This window comes from Pelodiscus sinensis, chromosome 11, assembly GCF_049634645.1.
Source record: "Pelodiscus sinensis isolate JC-2024 chromosome 11, ASM4963464v1, whole genome shotgun sequence".
In the NCBI taxonomy this organism is placed as follows: domain Eukaryota; kingdom Metazoa; phylum Chordata; order Testudines; family Trionychidae; genus Pelodiscus; species Pelodiscus sinensis.
The window spans coordinates 35,742,522-35,769,008 of NC_134721.1; the positions used below are offsets into that span (position 1 = coordinate 35,742,522).

Genomic DNA, 26,487 nt, shown 5'->3' on the forward strand with positions numbered 1-26,487 from the left:
TACTTTGTTCCCAAGCACCACACTCACCCTCTCTTTACAACTGGCCACTGCATTCCCAAAGCAGCTACCAACTTCGGGCTCGCTGGCCCGTTTCACCCCTTCGCAGTGACCACCAGGGGCACATGGGCTTGGGGAATGAGGAGGGACTAAGGCCAACCGGGTTCAATTCCTACATGTCATTACCTCAGGCCTCAGTTTCCCCATCTGTAAAACAGGGAATAATCATCCTTCATCTACTGAGAATATAAACTGTCCGGAGCAGGACCTGGCTTTAGAGCTGCACTGACCATGGGCTACACTGGTGTAAAGCCCTCTGAGCAAATTACAGTCACTGAGCACTGGTGACAATGGCTGACCACGCTGCTGGGAGACACAAAGTCAGACACAAGGTGGGTTCCGCTGTACCTTTTAAAAACACAATAGCCACCCACACGAACTCATTGGCCACACTGGCCATGACTTGAGTTCGGGGCTCACCCAGGAAGTGCTCACTGACTCTTTATTTTTGAAATAACCCTAAAGTGTTTTTCTGAAGGAATGGAAAATTTGGAAAAATGTTCTTCCCTTTTAAAAGTCTGATTTCTGGTTGAAAAATGGAAAATGAGACAGGAAAAAATCCGATTGGGACCTAACCATGTATTCGAACACTGAATTTTGGGGGGGGAAGATTATGAAGGGGGGGCATAAAAAAGTAGTCAAGGGAAGTTGCATGGGAAATAAAAGGACTTTTTCAAAATTTCCAACAAAAAAATCCTTTTTTTTTTTCTCCCAATCGATCTGACTTGGCTTTCAAGGAACATGGACAATTCAAAACACACAGGTCTGCCTGGTATCCATGGACCTTCCAAAACTCACAACAGCACTAATTCTCCCAGCCAATCTTGGGGGCCCCTTATCCACCCCCAAACTGAGCCCAGGACCCCTGTTGGATGCAGGCCCAGGGCTAAAGAAGGCTCCCCACATGTTCTGTTCTGCCTGACTCCTGTAAGTAGCCATCAAGTCCCTGCATCCCCTAGGCACAGGAAGGCTCCACACATGACCCCCTCTCCTCCGTCCCCCTCCCCCGCCCCAGTGCTGGCTGCACAACTCCCATTGGCCAGGAACTGTGAGCAGGGAAAGGTGTGGGAGAGGCACCTGCATGTGCAAGGGCTGCACACAGAATCTCCCCAGCCTGGCTGCCCATGCACCTAGGGGCCATGGGGACCTGGTGGCTGCTTATTAGCAGGTGCAGGAAGCACCACCAGGACCTTGCACACCAAACCTCCAGCCTCAGCCCAGAGTGTCCCCCGCACCTATATTCCCTCCCAGAACCAGCCTCCCCACATAGCTCAACTCCCTGTCCCAGCCAGAAGTCTCCTCCTGCACCCCAAACCTCTCATCCCCAGCCCGAGACCAGAGCCTGCAACACCCCCACCGGTGCCCTCCCTCCTTCCACTCCTCCCCCCCAACACCAAGCCCAGCCCAGCTCAGAGCCCTCTTCCATACCCTAACCTCCTCATTTCTGGCCCCACCTGGAGCCCTTACCCCCCGTACCCAAATCCCCTGCCCCAGCCCAGAGTACCTTCCTGCAACTCAGATCCCTCATCCCTGGGTCCAGTGGTGACTGCTGGGGAGGGACACAAAGGAGACACCAGCCATGTGACCCCCACATGACTCCTCCCCACACCACCTCTGTCCTCACCTATCCCTCTGCATCTCTTCCCACCTCTGCTGGACCCCTGCTCCATGTAGGGATGTTAAATTTAGATTAATCGGCTAATCTAATAGTCAATGCAAACTGCATCGATTAGTCGATAAGGGTGCACCCACCTTTGAAGTACAGCAACAGCCTCAAGTCTGTTGCTACACTTCAAAGGCGAAATCGCTGCAGGGAGCATGGGACCAGGCAGGGACTCAAGCTGCTTTGAAATGCCACATGCAGCCTGGGGACAGCTGACTCCCCCACTGGCCCTGGGCTGCAAACAGTGTTTCAAAGCGGCAATGCTGCGTGGAGCCCAGGGTCTGGCCCCAGGCTCCATGAGGTGCTGCTGCTTTGAAGTACCCCTTCCTCTTCCCTCCCCCTCCCCTTGTTGCCTCTTTCTGATAGAGGCAGCGGCGGGAGAGGGAGAGCAACTAGTCAACTAGTGTGAGTTGACTAGTCGTTCACATCCTTAGCCCCACCCCCACTCTTCCCCCAGATCCCTGCCCCAAGCGATGCAGCCCAGGGACTAGTTGAGTGCCTGGAGCTGGCAACAGAGGTTGGACCCCCTCCGCACTCACTAGTGGCAACTGGAAGCAGAGAGACCCATCCCCAGTCCACTCCCCTCCACCCACTCCCAGCAACATCACTCTGTTTTCAGCTGCCGCTAGCCCCCTTCCACACGGCTGGAACAGAGTGGGCTGGGGCCAGGTTGCTCCGCTAGCTGCTGGTGCCACTGAGTGCGAGAGCTGGCCACCATGGCATTGGGGTACATGACCCTTCATGCCTCCCCATACGTCGACCCTGCCTGGCCTGACCCCAGAGCCCACACACCCTCCACGCTCCAACCCACTGACCTAATGAGTGAGGGTGGGGGAAGGCAAGTGACAGAGGATGGAGTGAGTAGGGGGCAGGACCAGGAGTAGGAGTGGTGGGTCAGGGCCCCCATCGAACTAGGCACTGCACTGATCCATCCCACCCCCACTGAAGTCAGTGCCCCTGTCAGGCTGGGGGCTGCCCAAACACACAGGGTCAGTTTATTCCCTGCATTTTACAGACAAAGGAACTGCGGCGGCAGCGGGGGGGGGGGGGGGGGGAGGAGAGAAGAGGAGGGGGGAGTGACTTGCCATTGACCCAGCTTACCCAAGTACAATCCAGTTCCCGACTCCCAGCCTAAATAAGACACTCCCCCAGACTCCAGTAACTGAGCCTCCATAACCACTGGACTCCACTCCCCTCTCCTCCCAGAGCTGACATGGAACCCAGGAGTCCTAGCTCCCTGCCCTGTGTTCTAACCTTGTAAGCCTCAACACCCAGTACAGCCTGCAGCGTGTTCATCCCTGTTCCCTTCTAGCAGGGGATTCGGAGAAGCCACCAAAGAAGAGTCCAGAGCCCACAGCTTAGGCAAGGGGCCAGCACCCCAACCCTGGACAGCTGACACCCCAAACACCTCCAATCCAGGCCCTCACCCACTCCACCTGCCCCCATGGGTCTCACCTTCACTGCAGAACTTGCCCTGGAAGCCAGTCATGCTGCAGTCGCACTGCACCTCACCGTTCAGCACACTGCAGAGCCCACCGTGGGCGCAGGGGTTCTGCTTGGTGCACAGGTACTCGGTATCACTGCGGATGCCCTGGCTGCCCAGCAGGGCCGGCGGCATGTCGCCCACCTTGAGGTTGGCCACCAGCCCCTTGAACGGCACCTCATACTTCACGGTGCTCAGGGTGAGGGCTGAGAGGCGCACGTCGGGTGGGATCCCCCCCACAAAGAGGTCGCTCTCCACCGCCATGTCCCGCCGCTTGGACTTGACCTCGGCCACCTTGGCCTCGCCATCCACCACGAGCATGGTCTCCCGGTAGTTACGGGTCAGAAGCACCATGTGCCAGCGGTCGTCGTCCACAGGCGTCTCCAAATGCAAATTGGCAGGCTCGGCACAGGAGATGGTGAAGCGCAGGCGCAGGCGCCCCTCAGCGATCATGAGCTCCAGGAAGTCGCAGTTCCCCCCATCATCCAGGTACAGCACCAGCGCCCACGAGACATTAGTCTTCAGGCTGAAGCTCAGCTCCCCCAAGGAGCTGGCATCCCAGCGGGCATAGCGGGCCCACTGCCCCGTGGCACCACCAAACTCCAGCGCTGCCCCGCCCGCCCCTGGGCCCAGCAGAGCACCCATCAGCAACACCAAAGGCATCAGGGCACCCAGTCTGGCCATGGCGCCCAGTTGCATCTGTCCCTGCCCCCCCCTCAAGGCAAATGCTGGGCGCCGCCCCCCCCAACACCACTGCCTTAGATCCTCATGGGGGGGGCAGGCAGCTTGATGCAGGGAGGGAGGGGCAGGAGGGATTGAGATGCAGTGGCTTCCTCGGAGGCGGGGAGCAGGTGGCGATGAGAGGGGGTTCCACTCAGAGAGAAGGTGGGGCACTTTCACTGCCACTTAGTGACACGGGGCAAAAGGACACCAGGATCCAAATATCCAGAATTCAGAGAGAACAAATCCAGACCCCTGAAAAGTCAACCCCCTCCCCCCACCCAGCCTCTGCCAATCACAGGCTCCAGGTCCGGCTCCAGCAGGTTACAGCATCCTCCTCCAGCAGGGTGCAGAACCAGCCAGGCCCACAGGCAGAGCCCAGTCTGGCAGACAGAGGGTGCTTGGTCCCGCTCCGGCGGCTCGTCACAGGAGGGCAGAGCTGCAGGAAGATAGAGGAGATGTGAGGCCAGGCTATGTGCACCATGCAGCCTGCTCTGACCCATTAGACCCCACCCTCCCAGACCTGGGGGCTAAACCCACAATAGCCACAGGGCTAGCAACTCTCCCCAGAAATGCTCCATCTCATAGTAGTTCCAGCCCATAACCTCCTCTGATTGGCTGCTCTTCCCCACTTTCTCCGCCTCCTAGTGGAGGGTGGCCAATCACAGCTGTTACAGGAGGCCAAGTTGCCCATGCACATCTCCCCCCCCCCCCCCACGTCCAGTCCCATGGAACAAGGCTTTTGGGTAGGGCAGGGGAAGGGGAAGCAGGCCACGCCATGCTCACAGGGAGGACGGGGGAAAATGAGGGAGTAGGCCTTACCATTCTTATAGTGAGGATGAAAGAGGTGGGAGCAGGCCGTACCATTCTCACAGGGAGGATGGGGGGGAAGAGAGGTGGGAGTAGGCAATGCCTTTCTCACTGTAATGATGAGAATGAGAGAGGGCAAAAGCAGACCATACCATTCTCACAGCAAGGATAAGGGGAAGAGGAGGGAGCAGGACATACCATTCTCACAGCAAGGAGGGGAGATAGGGAGGAGGGAGCAGGCCATACCATTCTCACAGCAAGAATGGGGGAAAAGAGAGAGGCAGGAGCAGGTCACACTATTCTCACAACAGGGAGGGGGGAAAAGAGGCAGAAGCAGTCTGTACCATTCTCTCCATGAGGAAGAGGGTGAAGAGGTGGGAGCAGTCATACTATTCTCAGAGCCAGGAGGGTGATGAAGAGGTGGGAGCAGGTCATACTATACTGGGAGGGGAGAGAGAGGTGAGAGCAGGCCGTACCATTTTCACACCAATGATGGGTAGGAAGGAAGGAGTCCACTTCATGCTATTCTCACAGTGAAGATGTGTGGGGAGAGAGGTGGGAGCAGGCCATACCATTCTCTCAGCAAGGAGGGGCATGAAGAGGTGGGAGCAGATCATGCTATTCTTACAGGGGGAGAAAGTGAGTCAGAGAGAGAGGTGGGAGCAAGCCACAACAGCCTCACAGGGAGGATTGTGGGGAGGATGGAGCAAGTCATATTATTCTCACAGAGAAGATGGGAGGGAGAGTGGGGAGCAGACATACCATTCTCACAGCAATGGGGGGGAGAGGTGGGAGCAGGCTATACCATTTTCAAAGTGAGGCAGGGGAAAAGAGCAAGTCATACCATTCTCAAAGCAAGGATGGGGGGGACGTAGAACAGTACATACCACTCTCACAGGGACAGATGCTGCTCCCTCCTCCCTTCAGTATACTCCCTGCTCCTCCCCCCTCCCTCCAACACCAGAGTAGGGAGGGGTGAAGAGCCTTTGAACTTGTTCTGACATCTGAGCCTAGTGCCCTCCCCCTCGAACTGCTCTACCAGCCACACACTCCTGGGTTATTTGCACAGAGCCCCAGCCCCCAGAATAGTTCTAGGGGAAAATGACCAGAACAGGTGTCCTGGGTGCCAGCATCCTGGGATTAGGGCAGCTCCTGCCACCCTTCCCCCACACACTGGTTTATTTGTGCAGAGACAATTCCAGCCCTACCCATGCACAGACCATTGCCCATTACCATGTTACTGATCAGACCGTCCCTCCCTCTGGCTTATTTGCACAGGAACTCTCTCAGCAGAGGATTGGGCCATAAGCCATTTGCAGCCTTTCCCCCTTCTCGACAATCTGCATCTCATCACCATGCTGCCAGTCAGGCATTATCATAACCCACTTACCACTGGCAGAGGGAGGCAGGGCAAGAGGTGGAAGAAAGAAGAAAGAGATGGTGGGGCAAAGAGGAACAGAAAGTAGGTCTGTCTGGGGGCAGCAAGGGCTGTATGGGCCAAAGGGTCTGATCTGGAGATGGGGCAGGGTATACTAGACTGGATGGTCCCATGGGTCTGATCGAATGTGGTAGGAGAAAGGGAGATACTGGTAAGGGCCCTCCATTGGTCAATTCAGTTGCCCCATCCGGCTACCATGGAAACCAACCCTCATTAACACCCCATCACCCCCAAAAATCTATTAAAAGAACAAATGTAAATAGGGTGGGGGAAGGGTGGTTTCCACAGTAACACGGCACCGGGGATATGGCATCATGCAAATGAGGTACGGCAGGTTATTTATAACTGTGCCTCGTCTGTGCCCCTCATTGGGTAATGGGGGCCATTAGCATGCACTGCATAATTAGCCAATCACATTAAATGCTGCACCTGTGCGAGGGGAGGCACTGATTGACGCCTGAGCAGTGTGCTGGGGGGCTGGGCTCTGAGCCCCATGAGTCTCCTTCCTCAGTTTTTTCATGCTGAACCTCCTCCCTCTACTTCATACCCCCCAATCATCTGCTCCATTGCACACCCCCATTGTACCTCTACCCTGTACATTCTCCCCCCCCACCACTCCCCCTTAGCTCCCACCACTGCACCTCTTCCCATTACCATCCTACCCCCTCCCTTCCCAGCCCCCTCCCTGCCCATTTACCATTCCCACCTCCTTTGTCTATTTTAGAGGAGGAAATTAATTAACTATTGATTCCCACTGCCCAGAGTGATGGGGTCACATTCCCACCAGCCAGGAAGACCGAGGGGAGGAGGGAGGAGCCACAGGAAGCTGGAAGCGGAGAAAGCCAAAGGGGATGGTGGGGTCCCAATGCATCTCATGCTTTGGGGCAATGAAGTCACAAAAACAAGATGGGGAAGAATGAACATTGGGGCTGGTTTTACACAATGAACTGGGGGGAGGGGCAGGTGGCCCCAGTTCTATCTTCAGCTCTGAGAGGGGAGTGGGATTCCTGGGTTAGAGCAAGGGGGGCTGGGAGTTAAGTTCCCTGTAAGCTGCATGGCCGAACAACAATCTATTAAGTGCACAGGTGCTCAGGGAATGTGCCTGTCCTGGACCTAGCATTACTGAGGGAGGGGCACACCTTCCTCAGCCCCAACCCAGCCCCAGACCTGCTGTGGCAGGAAGAGGCACCTCTCCTCCAATGGTCCCTCTCCCTTTTTCCATTCGTGTGTGGAATAAATTTTGTTACATGCCTTGGTGCACATATGGTTGTGCACTATCAGTAGAAGCACATGCTGCCGGCTATGGTGGGCTGTGGGCACTCTGCTAATCAGCTGAGCAGCATTTGAATCTCTTCTAGGTGGCTACCCAAGTGCTCACCTTACAGGGAACACCGGCTGGAGGTCCAGTGGGCAGGGAGAAGGGAGGAATTACAACTCCTAGGTTTAGGGAGGAGTCTGCAACAGATCTGAATCCAGTGCCCTAACCACAAAGGCCTCCTTCCAACCATTTCCTCTCAGGAAATACGTGAGAAACATAACTAGGAACCATGCCATGAAGCTTGGATCGGACTATATTCCTGATCCCAAACTGGGGTCAAGAGCAGTCTGGCCTTGATTCTGTTTAAGGCACATTGAATCAAGGGGGCCCTTCCCTGCACACCCAACCCTAGGCACGCAGATCAAAACAAGACTAGTGCCAGCAGCAGCACCCAATATATTTTGGCTAAAAACCCAACCAACCATAGTGTAACCAGCTTTCAGTGCTGCATTATTCACCTGCAGAACTCCCTGCTACAAGAAAATGATCAAACAATTTTCATTTTTCCCCTCTGGATCACAGTAACCTGGGTGTCTAGCCATAGCACAACAAGCAGAATATGCTGAGCCAGAAACAGCCACTACTTAAATCCTGGGGGGTGAATAGTAAGAAGAGCAGATGTGTTGTTATTATTTGTATTGATGTCAGCTGAGATCAGAGCCTGGACATGTTACATGTTGCACAGATTGAGACCAGGTCCCCACTGCACCATGTAGCATGTCCAGAGGCTGTGCAGACACACATTGAAAAACAGTCCCCACACCAGCTCACAATCTAAACAGACAAAAGAGGAAGGGCCTTTCCCAAGCTCAATGACAAAGTCAGGACTAGAACCCAGAAGTCCTGGCTCCCATCCTAGCCCCTTAGCCCCTGCAATCCATCCTTCTGTTTGGATGTACTGTGCTTTGGCCTCGAGGTGTCAAGAGCCCAAGGATGGTTGAGACAAAATCATGTGGCAGGAAGTTCCACAGGTGAGCAGCACTGCAGCAAGTGTAGAGGAGATGAATGATGTCCTTTGTGGGGATCCTGCAAATCCAGGACTGGGTCCCGGAGCTACTCTGCTATGCCAGTTCACATCCTCACGAATCTGCTAGGAGAGGAATGAGGCTCTACCCCCTTCCATCCTCAGTATCACAGTTCCTGCGTGGTACGGCAGCCCCGGGGTGTCACTTCAGATTAAGCATGTCGCCGAGTGCGTGCAGACAAGTACGGATGGCCCTGTGCTCATGTGCTCAGCTCTGCCAGCCCCGCAGGCTCTGCCAGCCAGGCTCTGTGCTGGACAGCCAGGCCAGTGCAGAGAGTTCAGGGGACACAACGTCCTTTGGATCCCACAGGCAGGGAGCTCTCTCCCTCCCCACATCCTTGTTCCTGAGCCAGGTCACAGGGCAGCACACTGCAAGAAGGGATGCCGCTGCTCAGCATGGTGTGCAAGGAAGCACACAGCTCTGGAGCACAAGCGACTGTGAGCAGGGCCAGTCTTGTGCAAGCACACACGCATGGCCTCCAGAAGTGCCAGGGGAGTGTGCAAAGGTGCATGCACATGCAGTCAGTTTGCCTCATGCAAGGACACACGCGTGAGTGCACATAGACACAGCTGATGTAAGTCCACACACAGAGGTGCACCCACAGCCACATCACGCCGTGCAAGGACACACACTCGTATGCAAGTGCCCATGCCCAGAGCCTCATGTGAGCCTACGTGCCAGTCCCCCTGCGTCCCTACTGCCCTGTGCAAGGACACATACATACCACATGGCCGGGACCTTGGGCAAACACACACATGCACCAAAACTGCAGTCCCCCATCACATCCAGCTGCACATACACATACACTCACCACCAGGACATGCATGCCATAGGCAGGCAGATCCCTCACAGTGGGGAGCACACCGGCAGACTCCATCCAGTCCCATGCTACCTAGGCACATGCACACAGGAAACACCAGGGCCTAGGGGGAGGGCACTGAGCCTCAGGACTCCTGGGATCCATTCTCAGCTCTGAGACATCAGTGGGGGCTAGTGGTTAGAGCAAGGGACTGGGACTCAAACTCCAGGATTCTACCCCTGGTATATCCACTCGCTTTCCCTTCCCTATGACTCAGTTCCCCCCTGCTTGCCCCCACCCAACAACAAGGTCTAGGTGCTTAGCACTAGCTAACACTGGAATGACCCAGCCTCCCAGTATCTGGGCCAGTTTATTTACCATGCCCTCCTGGCTTGCTGGAAGGGGGTTAAAGAGCAGGCTGCGCAACATGGACACAGTGAGTGGCCTTCACACCACACATTTAGCAGGCAGCTCTTAGTAAAAGCTGCTGTCATGCCAGCCCAATGCCACAACCTCCATCAGCTTCCACCATAGGGGGCCAGAACCCACACTAAGGAGCAGAGGCGGCCCTAGACTAGCTGCCAGCAACTGGCGCCCTAGGCAAACCATGGAATCGGCGTCCCCACCTCCAAACCCCTCAATGATATTGCGCCACCATTTGGCGCCCCATTTAGCTTGGCGCCCTAGGCAACCGTCTAGTTCGCCTATATGGACGGGGCGCCCTTGCTAAGGAGCACACGGCACAGGGCTATCCCCAGCCCAGAGCAGCTCATTCCCTGCTCCCCTCCCAGAGCTGGCATGGAATCCAGGAGTCCTGTGCAGAGCAAAGGAATCACTTTAACACGGCTGCATCCAAGGGCTGCAGGGCCATGATCAGGGGAAGGGGGAGGGGGAGAGGGAGGGAGCACCACTCAGAGCCTGTTCCTGGGGGAGCTCTTGGCCCATAGGGGGCTACTTCTAACAGTGGAGGCAGACAGGATGCCAGGAGTCCAGCAGCCCTCGTCCACCCCACATCCCCCCGCTCCGTCTCCTGCCTCCAGCCCAAGGGTGTCTCCTTGCATTAGGGCAGGCGGGCAGGCTGCTCAGACAAGTGTGAACAGCCGTCTCCCCCCAGATACCCGAGTGCTGCCAGCTGCAGACTGCCCCGACCCAGGCAGGCATTATGCCCAGGCACACTGCCTCCCCAGTCCCTTTGCTTCCATTGCACACCCCAGCCAGAACCCCAGGCTCCTTACACCCCATCCCCTCCACCCCCCCCCCAGCCATGCCCACTGCCCCATTCCCCACTCACACACCCCCAGCCTCCTACTAGGCTCCCCCCTCTTCCCCAAATCCCCCTTCTCTTCCTCCCCACATGCCCAAGCCCCTATTGGGCCTCCCCTCTTTTCCTCCCCTGCCCCCCAACTCCCCGCTGGACCTCTGCCATCCCACCTTTCACACAGCCTGATCCTCAGCTGGATCTCCCCCCCAAATCACATCTTGCGAGGCTCCCCCAATACCATTCTCTCACTCACACACACACACACACACACACCCCCACCCACCCTTGCCTGGCCTCCCCCATGATACACCCACACACACCCCAACACTCTTCCAGGCCTCCCCCATCAAACTGCACGCACACACACACCTCTAAGCTCAGCCCCAAACTTCCAGCCCTCCCTGCCAGCTTCCAGGGCCTCCCCATCCTATTTCAACAACTGGGTGAACAACCCGGTCTGCTGGGTCCTGCTGGCTGAGAGGGGAGAGGCCTGGGGCCCTGGGAGTCAGGCGCACATGCTGCTCACAGCACTGCAGGCTGGGAATGGAGATGCGTTATTCAGCTAAACTGTGGGGAGGACCCAGCGTAACATGGGAGAAGGAGGGCCTGGCTCCCAGGCATGGCAGTGGAAGTAGCCCAGTTAACCCATGATGGCCACTTTACTACAGGACTCGTGGGTTCTTTCCCCACCTCTAGGAGGGGAGCAAATCTCCTGGTGGGGGTGGAGATAGAGAGCCAGGACTCCTGGTTCAAGGTGAAATTTCTGGGCCCTCCAAAATTCCTTACTTTCTTCATTTATTTTCTGCGGAGAACTTGCCAAAGCCCAGGGTGGGAGGGGAGCGAAGGGAAAGCTGGATGGCAGCAAGGGGCAGCAAAGAGGGTAGGCTCACAACCTAGGGGCGCTAAAGCCCCACAGCCCCAGCAAGTAACGTCTCTCTAATCCCTCACTCAGCCAGGGTAGCGGTGGAGCCGCAGCATCGATCGGTGCTCAGCGCTGCCACTGCAGGGCGCCTTGAAGGTCAAGCAGAGGAGGAGACCTGGGAGGGGGAATGTTGGCAGATCAACTCCTGGGAAAGCTAAGAACCCCCCAAGCCTCTGCCAAGGACCTCGCTAGCCCCAGTATCCCCCACTCTCTGCTCTATGCCAGACCACACAGCACCCAGGCCGATCTCAGAGAGGGTCGAAGCTGTGCCAGGCTCACGGGGCCCCGGTCTGGGACACAGCCAGTACGGCGATCTCACTCAGGGTCCATGCAGGGCCCAGCCCCACAGGGCTCCTGATCTTCACTGCAGGCAAAGGGGAGAAATCAGTGCAGTGCCGGGGGCCGCTTGGCACAACCATCACACCCAGCAACGTGCACTTCTGGTCGCCCGCTCTATGCGTAACAAGCCGCATGGTGAGAGACGAGCGAGGGGAACGGAGTTCCCAGCTGCCTGCTCCATCTCTCAGCACCAAGCTGTTGCTTTCACACCCGCATGCCCTGAGTCACGGTGGGGAGAGCAGAGGGTGAATGGAGGCACACGGGCTCCACTGTCTATGAACACAAGGCAAGCGGGACACCTAACAGCAACACGGGGATCCCTGGGGCCTGGGAGAGAAATGGGACATGGGGCCTTTCCCCTCCAGGGGGTGCCAGCTCCACCCCGACAGGCTGGCTCAGAGGGTGGGAAACGGTGCGGGGAAGGGACTTTCCCCTCTAAGGCATCATCAATTCCATCTCCTCGCAGTTCCAGTCTCTCAGCTTGGGGGGCAGGAGTGGTGGGGCGATGAAAGGCCTTTGGAGGATGCAGCATCCGGGGGGAGGGGCTGGAAAGGGCAGCGGAGGAAGCGGCATCAGGCACTGAGTTTGTGTGGTTAATTTCAGCTAACCTAAAGTTACCAACCCTCCCTCCACCGGCCCACCCCCGACTAGACTCTGACCTCCAAATCCTGAACTCGGCAGTACACACACCCCACAGCTGAATGCTGGCTCCAACCCGCTAGACTCCATTCCCCATCCAGAGCTGGGGACAGAACCCAGGAGTCCTGGCTCCCATGTCTGCCCTTAACGTAGGGCCTAGGACTCCTGGGTTCTCTCCCTGCCTCTGGGATGCAGCTGGCATCAAACAGGATAGAGTGGAGGGGTTAAAACCAGGACACTTGGGGTGCATTCCTGGCTCGAGGAGGGACATGGGGTCCAGTGGGACAGAGCAGGGGCAGAGAGGAGAGTCAGGACTCCTGTGTCCTAGGGGATGTTGGTGGGGTGCAGGGGCCTTGGGCTGCCCCAGGGCTGGGGGGTGAATTTTACCCCATCTATGCAGAGAAGGCATTAAACAGTCTGGCACCCCTGTGAGTTGCATCTAGCCATGAGCCCAGCCATCCAGGTTCAAAGCCACCGCCCTAAGTGAGTCAAAACTGAGAGCTGGGATGTGATGGGGGGGGGGGGGGAAAGATGTATGATTGTCCAGGTATGCATGGTCACAGGGAAGCCATCCCACTCCATGATACCTCCTCAGCGTTCTGGGCACAGCCTAGGCCCATGGCGCAGCCAGGGTGGGGAACGGAAGCCAGAGAGCTTGAGGTCAGCAGCTTGAATTGATCCTGCCATGCAGCACCAGAATTAGCAGCGCAGACGGGGCACACAGTGCCAGACGGGCACCTAGGGGAGGGGGCCCAGTGGCTTTGCAACCTTGGGGTGACTTCTAGCAGGTGGAACCCTGCACCAGGAGTAAAACCCAAGAGTCCTGAGTCCACCCCACCCACACTTTAACCACTAGACCCCGCTCCCCTCCAGCGCTGGTTTCCAAGCAGGGAGGAGGCTGCTTTTGACTCTCACAGACAGAGCTTGCAGCAAAGGCAGAAAATATAAATACTAATCAGTGCCGTCCCTTGGGGGAGCGGGCGCAGCGGGGGGAGCAGCCCTGGCCAATCAATCAGCAGCTGTCATCACTCCCATCACAGGCCAAGACACCAGCCTACGCAGCATGCACGGGCCACCGCGCCAAGGGCACGGGGGAAGAGCTAGTGCTCTCCCAGGCAGCCAGCACTAGTCCCAGAGCCCGAGCACAGCAATAGGGGGCGCTTTCCTGCAGCACGTGGAGGGGGCTCAGTGGGAGGCAATCTCCTTTCCTCATCAGAGCTGCCCCCTGAACGGCACTTGGGGCGCTGTGCTGCGGAGTAGGGGGTGCTCTCCCCTCACAATTAGGGCTGCCCCCAGGATGGCACTCGAGGACACTGTGCTGCAGGGAGTGGTGTCAAGGGCTCCGCAGGAGATGCTCTGCCCTGACAGGCCCTTAAAATTCCTCTCTTGACTGGCAGCCACTGAGAGACAAATAAAAATCTGCTGAATCACACCCCAGAGATGGCTGCATTTTATGGAGGATCTTCTGGAAGATCTCAGACTAGAACCCAGGAATCCTGCCCAGCCCCTCCCTACACTTACCCATTAGATCCCTTTCATCTCCCACTCTGGGAAGTCTAATACAGCTTGAATTCCTCTAATCCAGCACCCTCGGGACCTGACCGGTGCCAAACAAGAGAATTTGCCGAAACACAGGAGGTCAATATTGTCTAGCAGCATGACCAACATTTCTGCTGCTTGCTGGGCTCTTGGAAGATATTTAGGGGTAAACTGGAGCTAAATAACAGCTCAGAACACTGAGAGCCAGGACTGGTGGCTGTCAACAAACTTTATGGGACCATGCAAAATGTGGCCACACGCAAAATAAGTGAATATCTCACTAACTAAAATCATGCCGGACCACGGATGTTGCCAGAACAGAGAGGTTCAACCACCTGTGATAAGTGTCACAATAATTCAGGACATTAAAGGACTGGCTATGAAAAACCCATCCTCACCCTGGCTTTCTAGGACAGGTGTTTTCCCCTTAGCTGAGACGAGGGTGTTTGATCTGTCTCCCACCACCCACCTCTCCTTAGTGCTTCCCACCTCCAAATCTGTTTCCCCCAATTAAGAGGCCTGTGCTTTAGCCCCTCCAGCCTAGGACTCACAATCCCCCCCACCCACACACCCGTGTATAGCAGGCAATGCCTCCCCCAATTCACACCTCAGCTGGCCCATGTTTCTAGAGGCACCAGAATGAGATGCGCCAGACCCTATTTCACCCCTCCCTCAAATCACTTTGCTACAAACCTCACCATTCTGGGCTCAGAACAGACATGGGGTGTTGCGGCTGTTTAGACATAGCCTTGCTCTCTTGCACACACATGTGCATGCACACTTAAAGCCAGCAACTTCTTTCACACACACATCCTCAAATCTCCCCTCTCTAACACACACACACACACCTCTGTCCTCTGCTCACAACCGCCCTGCATTCACCCAGAGAGAATTGCCCAGCCAATCTCCCAGGGCCCCAGAACTGAAGCTGAACCATTCCCTGCCCTCGCCCCATCTGTGAGACCACTTTATAGGCTCTCAGCCCCAATGTTCCCTGCAGGACAGAGCCTGCTGGCCCTCATCACAGCAGCCCCCTGCACTCCCATCCCTCTCTTACACCAGTCCTCCTCCCCCGCCCTCCCACCCTCCTATTTGTGGATCTCAGCAGCAAGACTGAGTCAGCCACAGAGACGGCACTTCCCAGCCCTCCCTGGGGGACTTAGAGTTTAGGAGTGACTCAGCCGCGTGGGGGGGAGCTGCGTGTGTGTGTGCGCGCGCGTGTGCGTGTCCATCCAGGGGGCCTCTCCTTGCTATGTCCCCCCCTCTGGAGACACACATGGGGGGGACATAGCAAGAAGGCTGAATGACAAGAACATCTAGAGAAAGTGACAGCGATCGGGTGTCCCCTGGACAAGCACAGAGTCCCAGACCCCTTCCCTCCCCCAACTGAGATCAGGACCCCTCCCCCACACAGTCTCAGCATAGACCCCTTCCCCCTACAGACCAACATTGCCCCCCACCAGCTGAGACTGGACCCCCTACACTCCAGTCCCAGCATAGACTTAGTTCCCTGCAGCAGCCAAGATCAGACCCACTCCTGTCCCCAGTCCCAGCACAGACCCTTCCTCCCACCAGCCAAGATCAAGCCCCTTAACACTCATCCCAGCAGATCCCCCTTCCCTCGTCCCAGTAGAGACCCTTTACCCCCAACTGGCCAAGATCGGGCCTCTCCCCCCTGTTCCCAGCACAAACCCCTTCCCTCCACCAACCAAGATCACACATCCCCCTGGTCTCATGGTCGCAGCATAGACCCTTCCCCACATCAGCTGAGATCAGGCCCCTCCCCCGGTCTTAGCCTAGACCCCTTCCTCCCAACCAAGATCACCTCTTTGTGCCATATTGACACCCTGCCTGAGAATGAATTCCCCCTTGTACGGTACAGAATGATCCCCCACAACTCAGATTGCAACAAAAGCAGGTGCCCACCGACACCAGGGCCTTTCCTCACACTCTACAGCACCACCACCCCGTTCTGGACACTACACCGACCCTGAATGACTGAGATGGGACCTTCACAAGAGCTCCCAGTCTGAATAGGAAAAGCCAGGGAGTCAGGAATCGAACCCAGGAGCCCTGCTCCCTACCCAGCCTGCAGTGCCATGGTGTGGCCTTAAAATCAAGACCTCTTCTCTGGTGCCCTTATAAAAGGCCCTGAAGTGAGGCATTCTTCCACCCCACGCAACTCCTGGGTGTGGAAGGGGGAAGACGCCTGTTTTGAGATTTTCCCCACATGAGGCTCTCTCAATAATGCAGCAGCAGTCAGCTCGGATTAGGGCTTAGCGTGTCCTGCCAGGATCAGGAATAAATAATCACCTGTTAGTGCAGACGTAGGGGAGCAGAGGGGAGGATATCGGGGTGGGATAGGTTCTTAATGAAAGGCCTTTAAATCCAGCCCTGAGCTCCCCTAGCAATCACAGATCAGACATACGGGCCTACTGGGTAACGAGATCAGCCCAGCTCAGGCCCCAGAGCGAGGAAAGGAAAGGGCTTAACCCCTTCTCACGCTGCACGAATAGCAGCTCTACAAGCCACAGGAGAAATGGGGGAGCCCATCCCACCAAGCACTGCACAGACCCCTAACAAGGGCAGGGTCCCCACTGGGCTCTGCGTGCATAGATCCCAAATAAGATCAAGGTCCCTGTCGGAACAGGCACCGCATAGGCCCCTATGACTGTTACAGGGGCCTTCATCTGGCAAGGGGCTGCACAGAGCCCTTCAACTGAGATTGTGGTCCCTGTTCTCCTGGGCACAGCACAGCTCCACACACACCCTGACCACAACCACAGAGAGTGGCTCGACCCATTTCCTCAGGTGGGGTGGGGAGTTAAGAGTTCTGCCGCCCACGTTACACAGCAGCCTTAACTCTGCCCCCTGCTGCAGGCACTGGAACCAGAATGCACTTTGCCCTTGTCCACGTGCAATTCTGTGCACCCTGACAGCTGTATTGCCCAGAACCCCACTGCGCCAGGTGCTGGACGGACACATCCCCAGAGAGCTTCGCGCCCTCCTCCCCCAGCACCCCTCCCTGCACTAGGCCTTCCACTGGGCTTCTGGGGCATTTCCAATCACAGCGCTGCTCCCACACACCTGGGTCGAGCTCCCTGTCAACACCCACAAAGCCGCGGCCAGTCCACAGGCTGCTGGGGCACAGAGATCACAGATGGCGCACACCTGTCACGTCGCACTGCCCTGGCCAGCTATGCACTTGGGCCTTAGAAGTACCGTGGTGGGAGCTAGGAGGCCCGACTGACAAAGCCTTCTTGGCGCCAGCCCAGCTTAGCCCAACACACCTGCACTTTTGCCACAATGGCCTATCCCTGCCCCTCAGTGAGAAGCGAGGCTCCCTCAGCATAACTGCCTCTGCACTTGGGCCTTTTCCTGGCACAGACAGGTCAGGGATCAATGGAGGTTTGTAGCACAGGCAAAGCCTCGGATAGCAGGATCCCTGGGCCAGGGACCGCCTGTGTGTTCTGTACAGCACCTAGTGCAGTCTGTGTCTCTGTACCAACCCGGAGCAGCGGCCAGAAGGAGACAGCCTCCAGGCTTCAGGGGGCTATTTTCCGTGGTGTCCCAATGGCCCCTCTTGGTCCCCACATAATGGCTCACAGGGCCCCAGTGCCCACCACTGCCCTGTGCTGCATTACCACCCACAGTGCATTGGCTTCCCGAATGCATTGTCAGCCCGAGCTCTGCACCTTTCATCCCTAGATCCCGAAGCGTTTTACAAAGGAAGGCAGCCTCATTATCACCATTGCCCTGGGGGAAACGGAGGCATGGAACTGGGCTGTGACTCGCCAAAGGTCACCCAGCTGGCCATGGCTGAACTGGGAATAGAGCCCTGTTCATCAGGCCATAAAAGGTAGCCCCGGCGCCGGCACTGGGGCAGTGGGAAGTCCCAATGCAGGGAGCAGCGAATGGGGGTTAAGACCAGGCGGCTGGTCTGACGTCACAAAGAGGCAACATGAGCAAGGCCCAGGGCAAACTGTGAGATGCCGTCTTCGCACGGACCTTGATCCCTGGCTGCACTGCCATTGCTCTGCATTCTCTGCCCTAAGTATTTCAATGGTAATTTCCCTTGGTGAGGGGGAGGGTGGCTGTGGCAGGGAGGGCACAGCAAGAGCACCCATGGGTGGCACAGAAGGGCACCCTACAACCACTCTCTTGCCAGCTTAGCCTCCCCCATGGCCCTGATAGGAGCCAGGAGACAAGCAGAGCCCAGACACAAAGCATGCCTGGTCTCCGCAGGGTGGGCCCATGCCAGGCACTAAGTGTGCCCAGTCTCCACTCCCCACCCCAGTCTCCAAGCTGCCCCGTGCAATCATTACTGGAGAAACGCCAACGCGTCAGCTGTGTCTGAGCAGCAAGCAGGAGCTCTTCCATCCACGCAGCATGTGTAATTAACCGTCTTGAAATAACTCAGAGCCCTGCAACTGCTCCCTTGCAGGCAGCAGATGGAATTAGTGGGGATTCCCTGCATATGCACACTGCCCCCCCGTACGCCTCCCTACCACTGCCCGATACAGCACCCGATTCTGCCTCCCCCTGCATTCCACACAATCACAATCCATCTTCACCACCCTGCTCCTAACAACACTGGGACTTTGATGCTGAAATGCAGCTGCCTCTAGGGTGCAGCAGGGGGACTGTTCATACAGGGATCCTTTGCCCACTGCTGAGATGCACCCACCTCTGAGCTGATGGGGCATGCGGGCTGTGTATATAGTGGCCCCTTGCTTAGTGCTGAAATGCAGCCATCTCTGGGGTGGAGCATGGGGGCTGTTTAACACACTTTACACGGCTCTGTAAATTGACACAGATATTACAGGAAGTAAAGAGTCAAGTACTGTCCCCAAAGGGTCACAATCTAAGGGCCTGACGCTTTTCAGGAAGGCTAATGTTACCTTGCCAGAGCAGCTCTTGGTGTATTACTGTCCTAGTGATCACGCAGTTAAAGTGCGGAGGTGGAGAATGTCTTCACACCAGACCTTCCTGGGATGGGTTTGGGGTCTAGTGGGTTAAAGCAGGAGGTTGAGTGCCAGAATTCCTGGATTCTACAGGGGTCAGATGAGAGGACTTAAAAAGTTACTTTTGGGGGAATTCTTTCAAGTAAACTCTGACCTCTGACCCGCTTGGGTCACCGCTACAAGGACACACCCCACTAGGATCAAAGGTGGGATTTAAACCCATGCTAACTAGCAGCTTTTAATCCAGCTCTGGGCAGGAGCAGCTGCATTTGCACCCCATTCACTGGACAAGGTGAGTCCGAGGGAGCCATGTTGGCTTCTCCACAGGAGCCCTGGCAGACAGAGTATTCACTCGCTCCTGGGATCTCTGCTAGTCCCCCTCTGCTTTGCTTGCCACACTGCCCTGTCCCATCCCCCCACATTCAGTCTGTGCCCTTCCCCCCTGCATACAACCACAGGACAAGCCTCTCTCTTCAGGTGACTCAAAATTCCCATGCTCCAGAGGGATTGTAATCCCACACACACTGCAGCCTCATTCCAGTGCCCACTGCACTAATGGGGGATTACATTAGAAACACACTGCAATGCCTTTCCAGCGCTCTGGGCACCTCCCCTCCAGATGTAGCATCTTCACGGCAGTGACATTCCACTCAGAGTAGAGATCCCAGGAAGATTATACCCTTCCTCACGGGGCAGTTCCAAAGCCCCATGGACCTCCCCATTAGTGAAATAGGGTGTTTCATGCAGTGCCCTTCTAGTGCCAGTTGCCATTCTAGCACCATGATACCCCTTGCAGTGCCTTTCCAGTGTCAACTGCCACACAGAGCCATAACCCCACTCCCTGCACTGCCCTTCCTCCACACTGCATCGCTCCACCAATGCCAGATAAAACCAGCAACAAAATCTCCCTCATTCCCTTCCAGTTCCCAATTCTCCCTTCCCTCAGTAGGTAGCAGGCCAGGTTCTGCCCACCTGTCAACTCCTGCGGCCCAGCCCCGCGGTGCCAGAGCTGAGCATGCAGCAATGCCTGTTCCACATGCACTTCCAATGCAGCTCCCTCCTAATTACCCATCAATCTACCAGCCTGCCTTGCCACACTCCCCCATGCTGTCTGGTGCTCCCAGGGCACAAGACAGTCCAAGCCCCACTCCCCTTGGCACAGCCAAAGGATGGACTTTCGGATGATTTGCCCAGCCCTTCCCACAGCAGGCCCCACACCCTGCCAGTGCCATGCACATGGCCAACAGTGGGTTCATGGCTCTAAGTGACTCTGCCAAGAGCCTGAGGAACCAAAGGTGGTGGGTCCCACTCCTTTGCAGGGGATGAGCCCAGAGTCAGGGACTGGCTAGTGCATCAGCCAGCTGACCCACTAGCAGTCATGAAGTTAACTCCCGCCCCAGTTCTCCAAAACCCCCTGAGTCAGGGGTCTGGGGGGAACTCCAAAGACGCAGTTCAAGCCCTAGCTCTGGGAGGAGATTGGTATCTGATGTGTTAGAACCAGGCAGGCTGGGAGCAAGGACTCCTGGGTCCTATTTCTGGGTAAATCCATCTCTGTTTCCCTGCCTGTTCTTTGTTTAAACAGACGGTGAGCTCCTGGGGGCAAGGAAAGTCTCTCACCAGGGGTCTGTGCAACGCCTGGCATGACAGGGCCCCAATCTTGGTAAAAAGCTTCTGCATGCCACCCTCATATTAATAACAGGTTTGGCAGTAATCCTAGCACACAGGAAAGCAATCACACGGGATTACAAGGCTCCAGTACAACTGCCAGGTGTCAGAGAGGGGTTTTTTTGTTTTGTTTTGAGTTTGTTTTTTTACAAAATAAAGGATCACTTTTTAAGCCAGTTTGCAAAATCAGGTGCAAATCCATGTTTGCACAAACTACTGCAAGTCATATCACATGGTCTGGGGGAAGCCATTGAATTAAGGCTAGAAAGGGTCTGTGGGATTTATTTTTTTTCCTCCTCCTCTTGGCTGCAGGGAAAGAAATTATCCATCACATTTATCTGGGGCACCACTTTAAAGAAAGAAAAATTAAAAAGAAATTACAAACCCCTTAAATACAAAGAGAGAGATTGCACAAGACACAGGAGAAGGGGGGGCCTATTCTCCCTCTCTACAGCAACATTCAAATGTATCAATTAGTCACAGCCCTGGCTTTTGTTTTGTAATTGGAGGAAAGGGGCGGCAGAAGGAAATTTAAAAGGGGGAAAAGCAATAGGCAAGCGTGCAGGTTTATAAACATGCAGGCACGCACGCCAGAATTTGGAGAGAATTAAAGAAAGTTGAACTCCTGGGTGGAACGTTGTAGCGAGACGATAAGGAAAAGCAACAGAAGGCGAATGCTCTCCAGGGCTTTTGTGGGGCTGTTTTATCTGAAGAGATAAAACTCCTCAAGTGAAATATTCCAAGGAGAACCCTTCTCAACTATTCATTGCAAGAGGCAGGAAGAGGAAATCAACCTTTCGGCAGGTTTTCTTCTCTATCTCACATGCACTGCCTCTGTGCCCAATCTCAAACACCAGTTTGCACCTGGAAGTCCAGGCAGATTTCGATTTTGTTTAGGCCAGTCAGGAATGGGCTTAGGCTGTGCTGAAGTAAAGGTGCTAACACCAAGGAAGGCAGCACACAAATGGCTGGAAGCTGAAAGCCAGACATGTTCTAATTAAAAACAAGGCTTTGGTTTTTAACAGGGAGGGTGATTAACTGCTGGAACAAACCCCTGAGGACCAAAGTAGGTTCTCATCTCCAGGGCCAATGGCCACCTGCTTGAAAGATGCATTAGACCAGCGATTCTCAATCAGGGGTGCATGTACCCCTAGAGGTACGCAGAGGCCTGGCAGGGGGTATACAACTCATCTAGCTGTTTGCCTAGTTTCACAACAGGCTGCAGAAAAGCACTAGCGAAGTCAGTACAACAGACAAAATGAGAATTAATTAATTTCTAAGTAACCTTCTGCTGTGAGACATTTGTATTTTTATGTCTGATTGTGTAAGGCAGATTTTATAAGTGAGGTGAAACTTGGGGCACACAAGTTAAATCCTGAACAGGGTACAGTAAAAAGGGAAAGCTGGGAACCAGCGATTTAGACAGACACAAAGGCTTGTGTTTATGCAGGGGTCTGGCTCTCTGGCCTGTTGCACAGTAGGGCAGATGAGAAGAGCCCTTCTGGCCTTTCTAGGGTTGCCAGGTGTCCAGTTTTAACCAGACAGTCCAGTATTTGAGCTTTCTGTTCGGGAAACAAATTGAGAAAATATAAATGTCTGGTATTTTCTAAATAATATGTAATGTAGATTGTGACGTAATGTCAAGTGCGTCTGGTATTTTTGCTGAAACCATCTGGCAACCCTAGGCATTTCAGTCTATGAATCCATGCTGGAAATCTCCCACTGGCCCTGAGAAATCTGTGTTGGAGTCCCCATCACATGGGGTCAATTTAAGCATCAGCACATTCTATCAGGGCTCCCTGCTGGCTGCATCCAGTTTCAAGACAGTGCTGACATGCTCCATTGGAACCACTGCAGCTTGGCCCACCCAGTCTTTGGCTCCATAGGCACAAGTCCGAGAGCATTGCCTGCTCTTTGTACCCATGTGCTCTCCAAAGTGGGCCTAAGTCATCATCTCCCTTCTATAGATAGGGAAACTGAGGCACAGGAAGGGCCATGACTTCCCCAGATGACCCAGCAGGGCAGAGGTAGAGCTGGGACTAGAACTGAGCATCCTGAGGTCCACAGCAGGGTACTAACCATTAGGCAAGGTTGTATTTGGGATGTAAAATCCCTGGTGGGACAGCGTGTGGGGAGGTTCTATCCCTTGGTCCTATGTATAGCTGCTGAGCCTCAGTCCAATCACAGTGGGGCACGAAGGCGCAAGGCCCTGGGTCTGGATCCACCCAACTCGATTTCATATGTCTCCAAAATTATCTGACAGAACAGAGCCAGCCCCAAGCGAGTGGACGTGCTGGAGAGAGGGCCTGGGGACTGTGGGGGGTTGGACAAGCCTACTGACATACAGCCCCACTGCAACACCTGGCTTCTGCATCCAGACAGAGAGAGCTCCTCAGATGTGGGCAAAGGAACACGCTAAAAATCTGCTTGGATTCCCCTCTACCCCCGAGAGCAAGTGTTGGGCATGTGGCTGAAGCCAGGATTAAAAGGCAGCTGTAAAATAGACTGGCTGCATATTTGCGTCCAAGTCTGGAGTCCGTTCCCTGGGGCGAAAGACCACGGCAGGTGTCTGTAAATCAAAGCCGAACACCTGAGACATAATAAGTGTGGGATATAAATATGTAGCTACATGAGATGGATAGACATAGACACATTTCCCTCTGAACCACATTCATCATTCCCTCTCACCCTGACGGTCCAGTTTTGTCTTAAGCAGACACAACAGAACTGGGCCATTCGTGCAGGGAGATTTGCCTTTGGTTTCCTAATAAAATTCATTAGAGTAGTCAAACTGAGTAGACATCCCTTCTCCCCCCCCTCCTTCCGAAAAAAAAGGGTGCTCTTGTCAGGTGGGGGCTCATTTCCAGGGTAGAAATCAGACATTAATTTAATGTGGTGGGAGAAAGGCCCTTGGGCACCAGCCACATACAAAATCGTGGAAACTGAGATGCTATTGTTTGATTTATCTAGGAAAAATTCCTCCCCCTTCCGAAGGCAGCGGTACGTTACCCCTGATGCTGCGATAGTGTCTGACAGAGGGTTGCAAAAGTGATAAGGTGCTGGAAGTAATCTAATGCACAGAATTAACCATATAAATGTTTGCAACATGCCAGGGGAGATAATCTAACAGCCAGCCTGCACTAACTAACAGCCTCTACCACAAAACACAACCAGGACCTCGGCAATTGACTTCTGTTTCCATAGAGTATGGCATGGGGGGTTGGGGGGGAGGGAATCCTTAAAATTCTATTTTATACAGGGCTCCACATAATAGACAACACCACTTGTTTCCAAGGATGCCTTTCATTTCTGCTGGGTTGGAGCCTACATTCAAACCCTCCGCTCATTTCCAATCTAATTCATCTTCTCCCTTTCCCCAGACAAACTCCCCTTAAAGGACACAACACAGCCCCCTCCCCCCTTCCCCCGTTGCTAAGAGCAATGCTTCCCATCCCACATCAAAATATTTTGAGATACAGATGCTAAAGCAAAGTCCGGACAGAGGGATTCAGAGCTTTGAGCCAATGCCAGCCACATTTTGTCAGCTTGCGCCTTCGTCTCCCCCTCCAACCCCCACCCCACACTGGGTAAATTCATAAGCTTTGTTATCGTTTGGGGGGCTGTGTGTGAGAGAAAGAACGCTACAAAGCACACGCAAGATGCCCAATTCCTTAGGAAGCCCCAATCCTAATGAAATAATCCCATTAATATTAAATAATAACATGAAGCCTTAAGAACAACCACCAGTCTTCAGCCAGCCCCATCTGGAAATAGAAGATCGCTATTTACAAATATGTTAATCCTAGTCTAATCACAGCAGCAGTGCTGCTCTTTAAACCATGCTGGATTTAGCGAATAATACCAGCATACGGCTAATATTCACTCTGCTTCATTCCCTGCCTCTGTCTGGGCAATCTATTTTTTTAACTCAGCATTTCAGATGATCTATCTGCCTCGTTCCTCCCAATGCAAAGATATCAACTCCAAATGCCAGTTACTTGCTTCAGAGAGATAACCTCAACCTTACAGATAAGGTTCACACGCGCGCGCGCGCACACACACACACACACACACACACACACAGTCACACCATGTAAAATAAATATATAAAGACAGCCCCAGGGAAAAAATATTTCACCGGGTCCCCACCCCCAGTGGAGAGCGCAGCAAAAGCTAAAATGTCCTCAGCTCGCCTTGTTACACCCCCAGATACCCCCCACCCCAATGCAGCAATGACTCCCATGCTGCCCCCCATGCACACACCCCAATGCCACCTCTGCCAGGTCCATGTCAGCAGTGATGCAACCCCCAGCTCCCCCCCCCCAGCTTCTTACAATAGATGTTGGGGTGAAAAGGGGATGCCCCCGCCCCCTGGCAATGTGCACGGCTTGGCTGGAGCTCCCCACACCCCATCCCTGCCACCCTTGCAGTGATGGCCCCCACAACTCATCCCCACCACCTTGCTGCTTTGCAACGCTATGGAAACCCCCACGGTTGCCACGGCTGCAAAGGATGGGGGGGGAAGCTAGTGCAAATGGATGCAGCGGTACCCCACCCCCACCACCTCCCATCGCCCCCCACCCCCAAGGGCAGCAATGGGCGCAGCATCCCTGTACCTGCTCCGGGGGGGGGGCCTTCTACGTCCAGCTGCTGCAGAGGAAGGCAGGAGACAATAGAAAGGTGGTGGACCCTCCTCCTCCTCCTCTTCTCTCTGCTCCCCCTCCCTGCCTGGCTCCCTTGCAACAAGAGATGCTGCTGGATGCTGCTCCCGCAATCCGCCTGCAAATATGAGTGGCAGCATCAGCACCACAGCTCCAGCGCCGCCTCGCTGCCCCTCCCTCCCCAGCAGGGGTGTGGGGGGGCAATTTAATACTGGGGGGGCATGCAAAGAGCAAACACAGCTCCAGAACACCCCAGAGAGCCTGATTTCTCCCACTGCCACCATGCACCAGGATAGGAACTAAGCCATGGACAGCCAGGCAGCCTGGCCTAGTGGGTGAAGTATGGGTCTGGGAGTTGAGACCCCAGTGTTGCAATACCAGGGCAGCCTGGCCTAGCGGGTGGAGCATAAGGCTGTGAGCTGAGACCCTGATATTGCAATGCTGTATTAAGCCACCTCTTGAACAACTCCCCCCGACACACACATGATAAAATGAAAACTCTAGGGGACAGGGACCTAGACCTCCTGCATGCCTGGCAGGTGGGAAGGGGAGTGGGGTCACAGGGCTACAGAAGAAGGTGCTGGGACTCAGGATCCCTGGGTTCTGTGGGAGACTAGATTGGTCCAAACAGTCCCTACTTCCTGTATATCGATGCAGCACCCTGTACATAGGGCTGGAGAAAGAGTAACCGCTTAAGGGTATTTCTACACTACAGAGGGTTTTTTGGGGAAAACGGCCATTTTTCCGAAAAACTTCTATTACGTCCACACTGCAATCATGTTCTTTCAAAAAAAATGGAAAAAAAACAGAGGAGGTTTTTTTCCCGACATTGGTAATCCTCTTTCTACGAAGAAGCAGCCTTTTTCCGAAAGAGCTCTTTCGGCAAAAGGCATGTGTGAACGGGGAAGAGGGAGTGCTTTCGAAAGAAGAGGGAAGAGGAAAAAGCACAGGTGCCCTGGTGGCCACTCCGTCCATAGTAATCACAGTTTAAATGCAAGATAGCATCCAGTCAGTGTGGACGCTCTCTTTTGAAAAAACAGATTGCTTTTTCGATGCACTTTGGTAGTGTGGACACTCTCTTTCAGAAGAAGTTTTTTCGGAAAAACTTCTTCCGAAAGAAGCCTGAAGTCTAGGCGTAGCCAAAGAGTGTTTGATGGCAGCAGCTAAAAGCACCCGCCAAGACT

At 54.9% G+C, this 26,487-nt stretch overlaps 1 protein-coding gene across 24 annotated transcripts in view; it reads right to left on the reverse strand.

The window, feature by feature from the left end:
- The window catches only part of NRXN2 (neurexin 2), a 354,461-nt gene extending 329,051 nt beyond the window's left edge, over positions 1-25,410 (reverse strand). For 15 of the 24 annotated variants that reach the window (XM_075939208.1, XM_075939201.1, XM_075939203.1 and 12 more), the window contains exons 1-2: positions 25,259-25,409; positions 3,176-4,362 (exon numbers count right to left, since the gene is read on the reverse strand). In XM_075939208.1, the coding sequence (XP_075795323.1) occupies positions 3,176-3,902 (727 nt within the window). In that variant the 5' untranslated portion in view covers positions 3,903-4,362; positions 25,259-25,409. Of the gene's footprint in view, positions 1-3,175; positions 4,363-4,745; positions 5,050-25,258 lie in introns of those variants that run through there. The other 9 variants (XM_075939216.1, XM_075939213.1, XM_075939215.1 and 6 more) reach the window with 3 other exon arrangements.
- Between the last annotated feature and the right edge of the window lie 1,077 nt (positions 25,411-26,487).